General features: G+C 44.5%; 1 protein-coding gene across 6 annotated transcripts in view; it reads right to left on the bottom strand.

Moving 5' to 3' along the window:
* RBM33 (RNA binding motif protein 33) overlaps window positions 1-15,480 on the bottom strand; it is a 149,205-nt gene that overhangs the window by 133,349 nt on the left and 376 nt on the right. The window contains exon 1 of one of the 6 annotated variants that reach the window (XM_062192917.1): window positions 15,096-15,126. The exons of 4 other annotated variants lie outside the window; for them this stretch is intronic. In XM_062192917.1, the coding sequence (XP_062048901.1) occupies window positions 15,096-15,111 (16 nt within the window). In that variant the 5' untranslated portion in view covers window positions 15,112-15,126. Of the gene's footprint in view, window positions 1-3,453; window positions 3,624-15,095; window positions 15,127-15,480 lie in introns of those variants that run through there. One more of the 6 variants, XM_062192916.1, reaches the window with a different exon arrangement.

Below are 15,480 nucleotides of genomic sequence, written 5' to 3'. Positions count from 1 at the left end.
CAGTGCAGTGTGCAGGCCGCAGCGGCCATTGGAGGGTGAACCAACAGCAAAGGAAGACCTTTCTCTCTCTCTCTCACTGTCCACTCTGCCTGTCAAAAAAAAAAAAAAAAAAGAAAAAAAGAAATAAAATGTCTGCAAATGTAATCAAGATGAAATTATACTGCATACTATGGTAAACACTAAACACAGTGACTGGTGTCCTCATAAGGAGATGGAGATTGGAGACAGAGAGAGGAAGAGAAAATGACCAGGTGAAACCAGACACGGCCACAGCCACGGCCACAGCCACAGCCACAAGTTCCAGGAGCAAGCCATCCTGAACAAGGCAGAGAAGAATTCCCCCAACAGCCTTCAATGGGAGTGCAGTGGCCCTGTCTGCACTTTAATATGGATTCTGGCCTCCTGCACTGTTTTAGGATACTCAGTGTGTGGAATATATGGATATGTAGATTCTTGTCTTCCACTGAATTTGGGAAACAGTCATTAGTCTCAAAGATTTCCTCTGCTGCTTTCTCACCCTCTCTTCTTCTGAGTTTCCCACTTGTATATGAACACACGTAAACTCCATAGGTCCTTTAGATACTGTTCATTTGTCTGCACTGTCTTCTCTTTCTGCTCTTCCAACTGAAAAATCTCAACTGACCAAGTTTGCTGATCGTTCCTTCTGCTTGTTCAAATCTGCTATTAACCTCTACGGAGTTAACTGCAGTTACTGTGATTTTCAGTTCCAGAAGTTGTTTGTTTCCTTTTCATAATTTCCCTTTGCTAACAGTCTTGTTTCATACATAGTTCTCCAGATTTCTTTTCGTTTTTTTGTCTAAGACATTTACTTTAAGCCTTTGTCTACTAAGTAGAAAATCTTGGATTCCTCATTAGTGGTTTCTGTTTTTGGTGTTTTTCCCCTTGTGAATGGGCCATACTTGCTGGCTTCTTTGTATGCATTATAATTTTAATTTTTAAACTAGATATTTTAGATATTGTACTAACTCTGAAAACCTTAGATTCTCCTCTCCCCCACCTGTTAATGTTTAATGAGCATTGCTGTCAACTTGTTTAATGACTTTTCAATTTTTAAAAGATTTATTTATTTATTTGAAAGGCATAGTTACAGAGAGGCAAAGGCTGAGAGACAGAGAATCTTCCATCCGCTGGTTCACTGTCCAGATGGCCACAACAGCCAGAGATATGCCGATCCAAAGCCAGGAGCCAGAAGCTTCTTCTGGGTCTCCCACGCGGGTGCAGGGGCCCAAGCACTTGAGCCATCTTCTACTGCTTTCCCAGGCCACAACAGAGAGCTGGATCTGAAGGGGAGCAGCTAGAACTGGCACCCATATGGGATGCCTGTACTGCAGGCAGCAACTTACCTGCTACACCACAGCACAGCCCCTTAATGACTTTTCTAAATTATTGTTTTATTACAAAGACTATTTATTATATTCCTTCTTGAGGCCATTGAATGGTCTACTGTTTCCCTACTAAACTGACAGAGATTTCCTTAAGTGGCTGGATCCAATAAAAAGGGGAAAATGACCAAATCAACAGGAAAAACAGGATGGGGGGGGGGGGGGCGGGCTGAAGTAATGGAGAGCCTCCACTGACAGTCCATCAGTGATCAAATGCTGCAATCAAGATACAACCCTTTTAGGTTTTCTTTTAGGATCTGGAACAGGATAGAGATGACTGCTCCCATCACTTCTATTCGCATTGGATTGGTAGTTCTACCTAAGGCAACCAGTCAAGAAAAAGAAGTAAAAGGAATTCGGATTGACAAAGTACTAATACTGTTTTAGTCAAAGCTAACATGATTGGTTGCCTCTGTAGCAAATTAGATGGAATCTACCAAAAAAGCACTAGAACAAAGCTTCCCATCTGGGCACAGTTTGAGTCACGGCTGCTCCATTTCATAGCTAACTCCCTGCTTATGCTCCTGGGAAAGCAGCAGAGGATGGACCAAGTGGTTGGGCCCCTGCACCCACGTGGGAGACCTGGATGAAGCTCTCGGCTCCTAGCTTCAGCCTGGCCCAGCCCTAACTGTTGCAGCTATCTGGGGAGTGAACCAGCGGATGGAAGATATATCTCTGCCTGTCTGTCTCTCTCTCTCTCTCTCTGCCTCTCCTATTGTTACTCTGATTTTCAAAAAAATAAACAAATCTTAAAAAAAAAAAAAAAAAGACAATAGGTACCAAAGATGTGACACATGGAGTTAAGCCAACGCCTGCAGCACAGGCATCCCTTGTGGATGCCGGTTTGAACCCTGACTGCTCCACTTCAGATCCAGCTCCCTGCTAATGTGCCTGAGAATGCAGCACAACATGGCCCACATGGGAGATTAGGAGCCCAGCCCTGGCAGTTATGGCCATCTGGGCAGTGAGCCAGTGGATGGGAAATCTCTATCTGCCTCTTCCTCTCTCTAACACCACTTTCAAAAAATAAGCTTAAAAATAAATAAGCTTAAAAAAATAAGAATTAGAAAATAAAAACTGTAGTACTTACATAAACATAGGCAAATAGACCAATGAACAGAACAGCCTGTACAGAAATACACCCAAACATACTATGGATAACTAACATGTTACAAGATGAAAAAGATAACTTTTAAACAGATGGTGCTGGAACAACTGGATAACTATTGTGGATTCTTGGGTTAGGCATAGACTCCTTATATGTGAAAACAAAAGCTCAACAAATAGAAGAACAAATTGATAAACTAGACTTCATCAGAATTTAAAACTTTTATTCTCCAAAAGATTTCATGAAGAAAATTAAAACAAACCAGACTAGGAGAAACTCTGCAAAGTCTTATGTAGTGTATTCCCAAGCTCTGAGTTGTTTTATCCCTCTGTCAAACCCAAGTGTATGGGCTGTGGGATTGTAGAAGTCAGCCAGGCAGAAGTGTAGGGTAGTGTCAGCAGGCATTCCAACTATTGTCAGCATACATGGGAGCAGCCTTATGGTACTGAGCCTTTAACCTGTGGGGCCAGCTCTAACTGGATAATTAGTGCCAAAATTGAATGGAATTATCAGTGTAGCAGAATAACTGGTCAATCCAGTATAGTCAGCAATCAAATTCTGTTTTAACATTACCAAAGACTGGATGACGTGTTGGGGAAGGGCCAGGATACACCACCCTCCCAAAACAGGGACGGGACGTGTTCACCAACTCAAAAGCTCCTGAGGCTTAGGGGTTGGTTGGGGTCCCAACACGTGCTGATGACTGCACTTAGTCATCAGCCTCTCTCACTCTGGCAGGCAGGGGTGGAGGCTCAAAGTTCTAACACTCTAACCTGTAAACACATGGCTGATTTCCCTCCCAGCCCAGGCCTGCAGCCACTTTCCCCTGCTGAGCCACCTCCTCAGCACAGAAAAGACAGTAAATCCAACGGGGCTTCAGAAGCCCTGTACCAGGTACTAGAAACAAACAAACTAAAAAAAAGATAAGTATTTTTCTCATACCATGTATAGTGTCCCTCCAAGTCATGTCCACCAAAACCTCATAATCTGACTTGATGTGGAAATAGGGTATCTGCAAATGTAATTCATTAAGACGAGGTCATTCTAGATTAGAGTGGGCACTAAGTTCAATCACTGGCATGGCAATTCCACTTCTGGGCAAACATCCAAAAGAACCAAAAGCAGGCACTGCAAGAGGTATCTGTACATGCATGCTCACTGTAACAGCCAAGATGGAAAGCATCTGGCAATGGGCAAATGGCATGGATCTACATACAGTGGAACACTGTTCAGCCTCAAGAAGGAAGGAAACTGACACATGCTGTAACACTGATGAAACCTGAGGACATCATGTTGAGGGAACTAATGACAAAAGCTATGAAGCAAGATCATACAAGAACTCTGTAAGCCTATTTTTATTCTTGTATTCTTTGCAGTCACTTCCCTTCTATTCTCCCTTAGAATATAGATAGATTCTTCTTAAAGTTCCAGTTTTTATCAGTCAGACTAAGCAGAACCAAGGGAAGAAAACAGCTTACATTACTCCAGAATTTTAAAGAAACAACGTATGCCTAAGTGCCAAGGGGAAGATTAACCCAGCAAGATAATGCCCCCTGTGAAGAATCTCCACTAGGGTCATTTTAATAACGGGAGTCAATTTTCCTTATCATCAAGGCTAAGGACATCTCACAGAATTTCTACAATTTTCCATCAAGCAACAATTAGACACTTGAAATAAACACAACCCATTCTTTCCTCCTTTTTTGCAAAAACCTGGACTTGGATTAGAAACTTAAATATTAGCTTGAGACAGAGGTCTAGCAACTGTTTAGTCTAAGGGTCAGCAAACTAGCCCATAAGCCAAGGAGGTTCTGCTACATGTTTCTGGCGACTACCTGCTTACAAAAATAAGCTTTTGGGGTCAATATTTTAGTGCAGCAGGTTAAGTCGCCATCTGCTACATGAGCATCCCATATGAGTACTGATTAGCAGACTGACTGCTCCACTTTTCGAGCCTCCTCAATACTGAAGTGCCTAGGAAAGCAGAAGATAGCCAAAGTTCTTTAGCCCAGGCCACCCACACTGGAGACCCAGACAGAGTTCCTGGCTCCTGGCTCCAGCCCAGATGTCCTAGTCATTTGGGAAGTCAATCGGCAGGGGAGAACCAACACTCTCCCTCTCTCCCTCCCTCTCATAAATAAAACTGTTTAAGATTGTTTAAAAATAAAATGAAAACTGGGGTACTGTGGCACAGCAAGCTAAGCTGCCTCTTGGAATGCCTGCATCACATACTAGGAGTGCCAGAGCAAGTCCCAGCTCTCTGATCTAGCTTCCTGCAAACGCATCCTGGGAGGCAGCAGATGACGGCTCAACTGCTTAGCCGCTGCTGCTCCCACCCACCGGAGACTCGGGGCCCAGCCCTGGGTGTTACAGAAGATCTCTCTCTGACTCTCTGCCTTGCAGAAGAAACATTTAAATAACAACTTTTAAAAATGAAAACTAATAAATATCCACTGCTAAATTCAGAAAGCTTAAAAAAAGAAGTATCTAAGAAAAGGGAAATGTAAAAACTTAAAAACTTCCAGGGAGAAAAAGGTCACATAAAAATAATCAGGGGTGGCCGGCGCCGCGGCTCAGTAGGCTAATCCTCCGCCTTGCAGCGCCGGCACACCGGGTTCTAGTCCCGGTCGGGGCACCGATCCTGTCCCGGTTGCCCCTCTTCCAGGCCAGCTCTCTGCTGTGGCCAGGGAGTGCAGTGGAGGATGGCCCAAGTTCTTGGGCCCTGCACCCCATGGGAGACCAGGAGAAGCACCTGGCTCCTGCCATCGGAACAGCGCGGTGCGCCTACCGCGGCGGCCATTGGAGGGTGAACCAACGGCAAAGGAAGACCTTTCTGTCTCTCTCACTGTCCACTCTGCCTGTCAAAAATTTTAAAAAAATAAAAATAAAAATAATCAGGGGCCAACACTGTGGCACCGCAGGTAAAGACTCCACCTGAGATGCTGGCATCCCATAAGGGCACCAGCTCCCATCCAGCTCCCTGTTGTTGGCATGAGAAAAGCAGCAGAAGACAGCCCAATTGTTTGGGTCCCTGCCATTCACAGGGGAGACCTCCTGGCTCTTGGCTTCAGCCTGGCCCCGCCCTGGCTGTTGCCATCATCTGGTGAACAAACCAGCAGATCAAAGTTCTCTCTTTCTCTTTCCCCTCCCCTCTTTAAACTCCAACTTTCAAATAAACCAACCTTTAAAAAAAAAAAAAAAAAAAAAAAAAAAAAACAGCAATCAGAATATCATACTTAGGGGCTGGCACTGTGGCTGTCTACAGTGCAAGTATCCCATATGGGCACCAGTTCGATTCCGAGCTGCTCCACTTCCAATCCAGCTCTCTGCTATGGCCTGGGAAAGCAGTACAAGATGGCCCAGATGCTTGGGCCCCTGCACCCACGTGGGAGACCTGGAACAAGCTCCTGGTTCCTGGCTTTGGATCAGCACAGCTCCGGCTGTTGTGGCCATCTGGGGAGTGAACCAGCGGATGGAAGACCCTCCACCCCACCCCGTCTCTCTGTCTCTGTCTCTCTTTGTCTGCCTGTGCCTCTGCCTTTCTTTTTTTTTTTTTTTTTAATCTTTTTGCCTCTACAGAATATCATACTTATCAAAAACCAAAATGGAAGCCAGAAAACAAAGCAATACCATCAAAACTCTAACTAAAATATGGGACTGGCATTGTGGTACAGTGGGTTAAGCCACCACCTGAGACACCCACATCCATATGATCACCAGTCAAGTGCTGGCTGCTCCACTTCTGATCCAGCTCTCTGCTCATAGAAGATGACCCAAGTGCTTGGGCCCCTGGTACCCATGTAGGAGACCTGGGATGGAGTTCCAAGTTCCCACCTTCAGATCATAGCAATCATAGCAGTCATTTTGGGGCCAGCAGTTGAAGATCTCTTCTCTCTGCTTCTCCTTCTCTCTGTAATTCTGCCTTTCAAATAAATTTAAATTTTTTTTAAAAAAGAGATAGAGATCAAGGGGAGCCCTTGAGCCTCTACATGCTTTAAAAAAAAGAGAGAAGAAATCTAAATAAAATCCATTCAAAATCTAGAATTCTGGACCTAAACAAACCACTAATTAAGTGAGAAAAGCTAACAATTTGTTATAACATACACGAGACTCCAAGGCAGGCATTTGGCACCAGTGGCTTAAGTTGCCACTGGAGTTGCGTTCAAGTCACAGCGATCCTGCTTCTGATCCAGTTTCTTAACTAAGGTGCATCTTGGGAGCAGCAGATGATGGCCCAGGTCCTGGGTTCCTGCCACTCATATGGAAGAAAGAATGGCATTCCTTGCTCTTGATTCAAAGCCTGGCCCAACCCTGGGTGAACTGAGCATTTAGGAAATGAACCAGCAGACGGAACAGAAGTCTCTGCTTCATTCTCTCTTTGCCTCTCAATAAAAATAAATGAAAATTTTACAGTACTTAAAAAAATTTTTATCTTCAACACATCCACTCCTGTAAGCATTAACTATATTAATCTGAAAACATAAAAATAATTTTTCTACAAAATTTTAAATTGTAAAAGCTAAAGAGACCAATAATGATAGCATTGAAAAAACACGTTAAAAAGGAATCAGATCCAAATGACTTTGTAGACAAGAGTTCCTCCAACATTTGATAAATTTCTACACAGTCCTAGAACACTACACCATCATTCCAGGAAACCAACTTATATTACGAAATGCAGGATAGCCCATGGGCACACACAAATACAAAGGACAAAAACCAGTAAGTCAATCTCTCTTGTGATCATAGATAAACCCTAAAAGGAAAACCAACAATATATTTAAAAGAGCAAAACATGCAGATTAAGAAAGAAGGTTGGGAACCTAAGAATACATGGTTCATTCAGCACTGAAAATCTTATCATTACATTCTGTTAAGAAATTAAAGAGAAGACACACAATCCCATCCATAGATAGAGATAGTTTTGATAAAATTGAAAACTTAATTAAACTTTTTAGAGCATGAGTTGTGGCACAGTGGTTAAGCCACAATTTAGGGTATCTGTTAGGTCTGGAATAACTCGGGGTCCCCAGAAAGGGAAAGGAGAGACGGAAAAATGAGAGAGAGACAGAGTGCTTTATTTGAAGCCAAGAGCTTGGCAACTGTCTGTCCTTGCAAACTGCAAGTTTATTTTTAAGATTTTTTTTTTTTTTTTTTTATTTATTTGACAGAGTTGCAGACAGTGAGAGAGAGGCAGACAGAGAGAAAGGTCTTCCTTCCATTGGTTCAATCCTCAAATGGCCGCAATAGCCAGAGCTGTGCCAATCTAAAGCCAGGAGCCAGGTGCTTCTTCCAGGTCTCCCATGCGGGTACAGGATCCCAAGCACTTGGGCCATCTTCTACTGCTTTCCCAGGCCACAGCAGAGAGCTGGATTGGAAGAGGAGCAGCCAGGACTAGAACCGGCGCCCATATGGGATGCTGGCACTGCAGGCAGAGGATTAACCTACTGCGCCACGGTGCCAGCCCCAAACTGCAAAGTTAGAACTGAGTTTTTATCTGGTTAAGGAGGGAATAAGCCACTACAGAGGGGAGGGGGATACAAGGCAGCTGGGGGAAGAGTAAGGGGCTCTTTGAAGCCCAGGGGAGCTTCTCTCTGATCTGTTTCACAAGATGCCCAGCACAGCGTATCTGCTCTGCCATCTGCACTGCAAGGAGTCAGGGAGGGTCTGGCACCCAGGGTCTTGACAAAGCAGGGGGAGGGGGAGGTGCGACATATCCACATCCCAGATCGGAGTGCCTAGGTTCAAGTCCCGACTCCACTGCAAATCCAGCTTCCTGGTAATACTCATCCTGAGAGGCAGCAGATGATGGTCCAAGTACTTGGGTCTGTGCATTCACATGGGAGACCCACTCTGAGTGAGTTCTGGGTTCCTAGTTTCCGTCTGGCCCACCCCCAGCTGTTGCAGGAAATCTGGAAGTGAACCAACAGATAAAAAGATTTCTGTGTGTTTCTGCTTTTCAAATATAAATAAATAAATAGGGCCACTGTTGTGGTGTAGCAGGTTAAGCCACCACTTGCAACACCAGATCCTATATCACAGCACCAGTGGGAGTCCTGGCTGCTCCACTTTGGATCCAGCTCCCTGCTAATGTGCCTGGAAAGGTGGTGGAAGATGGCCCTGTACCTATGTGGGAGTTCCTGGCTCCTGGCTTCAGCCTGGCCCAGCTACAACTGTGATGGCCATTTGAGGAGTGAACCAACAGATCTCTTTCTCTGTCTCTCCCTCTCTGTCATTCTGCCTTTCAAATAAAAATTTAAAAAAAAAAAAAAAAAAAACTTAAAAATAAATAGATTTTAAACATTGCCACCTAAGAGAATACTCATTGGGACTGGTGCTGTGGCACAGCAAGTTAAGCAGCACAGGTGGAGCCTTAACCTGCAGCCCACAACAGTGGCGCCAACATAAACCTTATTAAGGGGACTGGGGGACTATATTTGCAGCCATGCTCCCTAACGCCAGCCCCGCCTCTCCAGCCGAAGGAGAAGAGCGGTAAATAAGGAGGTCTTTCCACCATGGCTGGTACAAAGCAGACTGCCTGCAAACTGATCGACAGTCAAGCACTCAGGGAGCAACTGGCTGCAAAAGCCACTCGCCAGAGTGCGTCCTCCACTGGAGGAGTGAAGAAACCTCCACGAAATTAGACAGAATCACAAGTCCACTGAGCTTGTGATTCCTAAGCTCCTCTTCCAGCTCCTGGTGCCAGAAACTGCTCAGGACTTCAAAAAAGATCTGCACACCTAGAACACAGCTACTGGTGCTTTGCAGGAGGCAAAGGAGACCTAGCTGGTTGGCCTTTTTGAAACAACAACCTGTGTGCTATCCATACCAAACATATAACAATTATGCCAAAAGACATCCAGCTAGCACACCATGCATGTGAAGAACATGCTTAAGAATCTACTATGAGGGGCCAGTGCTGTGGCGCAGCAGGTTAAAGCCCCAGCCTGCAGCGCCGGCATCCCATCTGGGCACTGGTTTGCGTCCCAGCTACTTCTCTTCCAATCCAGCTCTCTGCTATGGCCTGGGAAAACAGTAGAAGATGGCCCAAGCCCTTGGGCCCCTGCACCTGTGTGGGAGACCTGGCAGAAGCTCCTGGCTCCTGGCTTTGGATCAGCTCAGCTCTGGCCATTGCGGTCATTTGGGGAGTGAACCAGCGGAATGAAGACCTCTTTCTCGGCTCTACTTCTCTCTGTAACTCCTCTTTCAAATAAATAAAATAATTCTTTAAAAAAAAAAAAAAAAAGAAGAAGAAGAATCTACTATGAGGGGAAACATTTCATTTTCAAAAAAATTTTCTCTTCTTCCAGTTATTAGTAGTTCTGAATGCTAGGATTTTTTTCTCATGGAGTCAAAAGGTGGGAAAAAGGGGGACATAAATCAGGTTTTGACAGGTTTTCCTTTTCATTTATGTGTGGATTTTTAATATAAATGCAGGGACGGAAGGCATTAATGGAAGCCAAAACGTTTCAGTTAACAAGCTTCAGCAGTTAAGCCTGTTAAGTATTTCTATGGGGCCGGCACCCTGGCTCACTTGGTTAATCCTCCGCCTGCAGCACCAGCATCCCATATGGGCACCAGGTTCTAGTCCTGGTTGCTTCTCTTCCAGTCCAGCTCTCTGCTGAGGCCCGGGAGGGCAGAGGAGGATAGCCCAAGTGCTTGGGCCCCTGCAGCCGCGTGGGAAACCAGGGGAGTGAACCAGCAGAAGGAAGACCTTTCTCTCTGTCTATAACTCTGTCAAATTTAAAAAAAAAAAAAGTATTTCTGGACAATGCCAGTAGTTGGATTTTTTGAAAAGTAAATTTCTTACAGCAACGAAATGGTGTTCACAGCATTTTTATCATACAGTAGATTCCATCCACTCACTACTTTTCTGAATTTGGTCTCCAGATCTTGAGCCCAGCTTGCTGCTAACAGGCAGACCCTGTGAAAGGCAGAGATGGCTCAAGCAGCTGGGCTCCTGCAGCCCTGTGGGAGGCCTGGATTGCATTCTCAGCACCCAGCGTCAGCCCTGGTCCAGTCCCAGACACTGCAGGCATTTGCAGACTGAACCAGCAGATGGATACTCCCGCATGCACTCTGTCTCTCTGCCTCTCAAACCAATGAATTGTTTTTTAAATTATGTTTCCAGATAAAACCTGAAGGAGTTTGTCACTAATAAACCTGTCTGACAAGAAATGTTAAAGGGCCCTAAAGGCCAAAAAAAAAAGAGAAGCTATTCTTTCCTCTGGTTGCCAAAGTCTCTTGACTGAAGCAAAGAAATTAAATATGAAAGATTTTCTTGAATGAAAAAAAATTAAGTTCCCATAAAAATATATACATAACCATCAGCATAAAAATAATCTCATTTTTCAACACCATTAAGGATCAAATGTTCTCCAAGTTTCCTAAGTAAATTTTATCTTTTGAAGCATGAACATTTGCTTTAACATTTTCAAATTTAAAATTTATGCTCTGTGCTGCATACTTTCCAGCTTTACATTTACTGGCACAGATTAAAAAGGACACAGTGAAAGGAACATTAAAGCTAGAAGTCAAAGCCTACCTCCCATTCTAACAGGAAGAATACTAAACTTTTCTGGGCTAGTTTCCTCTCACCTGTAAACTAAGAGAACTGACTTAATGTCAAAAATTTAATTCTCTGCCATTTATTCTTGCTCTAAAATTTTCAAGCCTGGAATTTGTTTAAAACATACCAAGTAGGTAAAAATATAGGTGGTCCCCAACACATGAAGGTTGTACTTACAATTTCCAAATATTAAGATGGCACAAAGGTGGTATATTCAGCAGACACTGTACTTCGAATTTTTCTCTTTTCCCATGAGATGCTATGTAATACTCTCATGAGACTCAACTATAGACTAACATAATACATTCTGAGAACATTTAAGGTAGCAGAAGTAAAACTATGATGTCTGGCAGGTTAGGAGTAATAAATACATGTTCAATTTAGGATATTTTCAACTTAGGATGGTACAGTGGTTTTATCAGGTTGCAACCCCATCATAAATCAAGGAACATCTGTAAGATTGGCAAAACGTTAATGACTGCTAAAGGTGGGTCATGAGTATATGGTTCTACTCATTCTACTACCAGTTATGTTAGAAAAATTCCATTAAAAACTTATTCTTGGGGTGATGTTGTGGCATTGCAGGTAAAGCCGCCAACCACAATGCAGGTATCCCATATGAACGCTGGTTTGGGTCCCAGCAGCTCCACTTCTGATTCAGCTCCCTGCTAATGGCCTGGGAAAAGCAGAAGATGGCCCAGGTGCTTGGGCCCCTGCACCCACGTGGAAAATTCAGATGGAAACTCCTGTCTCCTGGCTTCAGCCTGTCCACGGCAGCTACTTGGGGGTGAACCAGCAGATGGAAGATCTCTGTCTTTCCATCTCTCTCTGTAACTCTGCCTTTTGAAGAGATAAGTAAATCTTCAAAAAACAAACACTTAATTCTGCATAAGATTCACCTAGGAAACAAAATTTACAAATACCCACCTCACCTATAAAAATCAGAATAGAGGCCAGCACTGTGGCGTAGCAGGTAAAGCCACCGTCTGCAATGCTGGCGTTCCATACGAGCACCAGTTTGAGTCCCAGCTGCTCCACTGCCAACCCAGCTCTCTGCTGTGGCCTGGAAAAGCAGCAGAGGATGGCCCAAGAGCTTGTGCCGCTGCACCCACATGGGAAACCTGGAAGAAGCTCCTGGCTTTGGATTGGCCCAGCTCAGGTCATAACAGCCATTTGGGGAGTGAACCACCAGATGGAAGACCGCTGTCTCGCTCTCTGCCTCTGCCTCTCTATAACTCTGCCTTACAAATAAATAAACCTTTTGAAAAAATCAGAATATATAAGGCCCAAGAATATAAATTTTAAGTGAGATAATGCATTCATTCACAAAGCAGTTCATAAATACAGGTTGGGAGGGTTTTTTTTGCTTCAATTTTTATTTGGAAACAGACAAGGAGCCCCAATGCCCTGGCTCACACTCCAAATGCCTCCAATCATCAGGATGGGGGCAGGCCAACGCAGGAAGCCAGACTCAATCCAGGTCTCCTGCATAGATGTTAGATAGCCAACCACTAGAGCCATCACCTGTCTCCTGGGGTCCACATTAGCCAGAAGCTGGAATCTGGGACCAGAACCCAGGCATTCCAACATGAGATGCAGGTATCCCAAGCAAAAGGTTAAGTCTGACAGCTAGGCCCAATGCCTGCCACAGGTGGGAATTTTTTTTTTTAAGATTTATGTTGTTTATTTTGCTGCTGTTGTCTCTACATTTTACACTACAAGGAAGCACCAGATCTTGAAACTTACTAAAATATTTGTCCCTATGGTAAGTGTCCCCAAAATGCCATGCTTTTGCATTTATGCTTTTGCTTTCAGTACCCAACATGTAAGTTCCTATTCTCCGTGCTACAGGTAAAGCTAGATCCCATCTCCCCTACCATTATTTGTCTGCCATAGTAAATAACTTATTAGCTAGAACTGCATCTGAAGTCAAGAGTAAGCTGCCTTCCAAGAAGCGAGGCAAGAACTTCTGTAAGTACCTGCACTTTGTGACATCTATTCTGGCTGCTCAGAGATTCCATCAGTTTCTGACTAAGTTCTAGATAGCTATGATCCATTTATGCAGTAAATATAAACCACTTACTACTCAAAAGGCCAGTGATTTTCAAAGCGACAGTCTTGAAACATTTAGTGGGTTGTGATATTTTAGATCACAACCAGCATTTTGTCGTAATGAAACAGAAACATGGCATCCAGGGTCAACACTACTGTTCATAAAACTTTTTCGTGTCTGTGGATCCTAAGTCACACTATCAATCACATTGAAGTGGGACACAATTAAAAAAATACAGAAAGCCACTGTGCTACTCTGAGCTGCCAAACAAGCAATCTGTAGCTGTAAATGAGGATGCCAAATGATACAAGTATTTCTCAACATGGTTCAGTCAGTTACACAGATGAACCATAGGGAACGGACTAACAATACTTTTAAGATACCATTCATTCTTGAATTCATTCATTCATCAAATACTTGCTGAACACATGCTGTGTACTTGAGACTTGGAATGCAGGGTAAAACAGGCATTCCTGTCCTCATGGGGCCTTCAGACTGAGGGAGGAAACTTAACAGAAACAAGCTGAACACTAACAGAAACGCTCTCCAGAAAGCAAGGGTGCTACAGAACAAAGCAAGACGCAGGAGCAAGAGAAGGACCTCTGAAGGCAGCCTCTCAGGAGCCTCACCTAGGAGAGGTAGCAGACCTCCGAGCGCGGGCAGGCACCCAGGTGGAGCGCATCACTCTCAGGGACAGGGGAAAAAGTCACACAACATGCTGCTGAGGTAGGCAGGGCCCCAGTCACAACCAGAATTCATCAAGCTCGGCAAGAAGCTTGGTTTCAGTCTAAGCACAATGGAAAACCTGGCAAATGAAAAGACAAACCCCAAAGCATCAAAAAATAAAGCCCACCTAAACCTCTAGAATTCTCCAACCTCCTGGCTTCAAAATCCTCAAGGCCTGCAAAAGGCTTCTGTTTACGTAGACTGTATTGATTTTCACTATTTTAGAAACTAAAACTTGGGGCTGACGTTGTGACCTGGCAAGGTAAGCCACTGCTTGCGGGCATCCTGGCTGCTCGGCTTCAGATGCAGCTCCCTACTAACACGCCTGGGAAAGCAGCAGCAGCAGGACCAAGTGCTTGGGCCCCTGCACCCATGTGGGAGACCAGGATGGAGTTCCTGCTCCTGGCGCAGGCCAGGCCCAGCCTTGGTTGTTGTGGCCATCTGGGGAGTGACCCAGTAGATGGAAGATCGATCTCTCTCTCTCTCTCTCTCAGAAACTTGTATGAATACACAAGGACACATGCCATTAGCTATCAGTCTTCACATGTCATACAGCCTCCGAAAACTCCACTCTACACCAGTGAAGAAAGAATAAAAAACGCAAATAACATCTTAACCCTTTTAATGAAAGTGGTTTTGACCCAGGAGTTCCCAGAGTACACTGAGGATGACATAAAACATAATTCTGCCCTCCAGAAAGACACCAAGTAAAGTAAGTAAATCATGTATGTCAGAAAGCCTCAGCCCTAACATGCAAAAAATCATCTCTTTAGACAGCAAAGAGGCATGTAAGGCATATATATAGCCCAAAGCACCATTCCTGCATTTGATCTCTGTGATTTTTGCTTTTCCACTTTGCCCAAAATTCCTAGGCAGAATTACTGCAATGTACCTACCTACCTGTAAGCAATCCTAAGAAAACCTCTACAGTATTACACTAACGTTTCAGTCACAATAACTTAACTCAATACTTTTGTTGTCCTTACTTTATCACTTAAGGGTCTCTATTACAAAGTTTTCCACAGACTTTTAAAAGATCTTTTTCAAAAATCGCTCCACATTAAAAAAAAAAAAAAAAATCCTGCACCAACACGTGATTTGTCAGACAGGTGCTTAACCTCATAAATCTAAATCTTTTCCTCCTCCCTCTATGCCGATAACGAAAACACTAACGGATTTTTATTAGACAACAAGGGGGGTTAATTTTAGTTGAGGCCATTTTTCAAGAATGCTCACTTTCACAGAACGCCATATTGTTTGATCTTCCTTCATAGTGATGACATCTTTCTGGATCTGGCTTTGTAACGGGCTTGAGATCGAGCTAAACCGTGAAGGCACCGTAGTCTGAATCACCCATCCCACAGACACCAGGCCGCGACCCGCGAACGGCTGCAGCGCGCCAGGGGCGCTGTCCCTGCCCCGGGACCGGGCCGATCGCATCGCTCAACGCCCGCCCACGCCGCAGACGGGCCACTCCATGTAAACTGGCAGGTGGAGGAGAAAACACAGCAGCCCACGGGAGACCACGGCCTGCACGCCAGGCAGGAGCGAGGCAAGGGCTGACAATAGCGAAGGCGGCGGGAGAACCGAGAAGGATCGGACACAATGAGTCGGAGCCGGG

Source organism: Lepus europaeus, chromosome 5, assembly GCF_033115175.1.
Source record: "Lepus europaeus isolate LE1 chromosome 5, mLepTim1.pri, whole genome shotgun sequence".
Classification (NCBI taxonomy): Eukaryota; Metazoa; Chordata; class Mammalia; order Lagomorpha; family Leporidae; genus Lepus; species Lepus europaeus.
The sequence above is the reverse complement of the archived record's forward strand: the minus strand, read 5'-3'. Positions and strand labels throughout refer to the sequence as shown.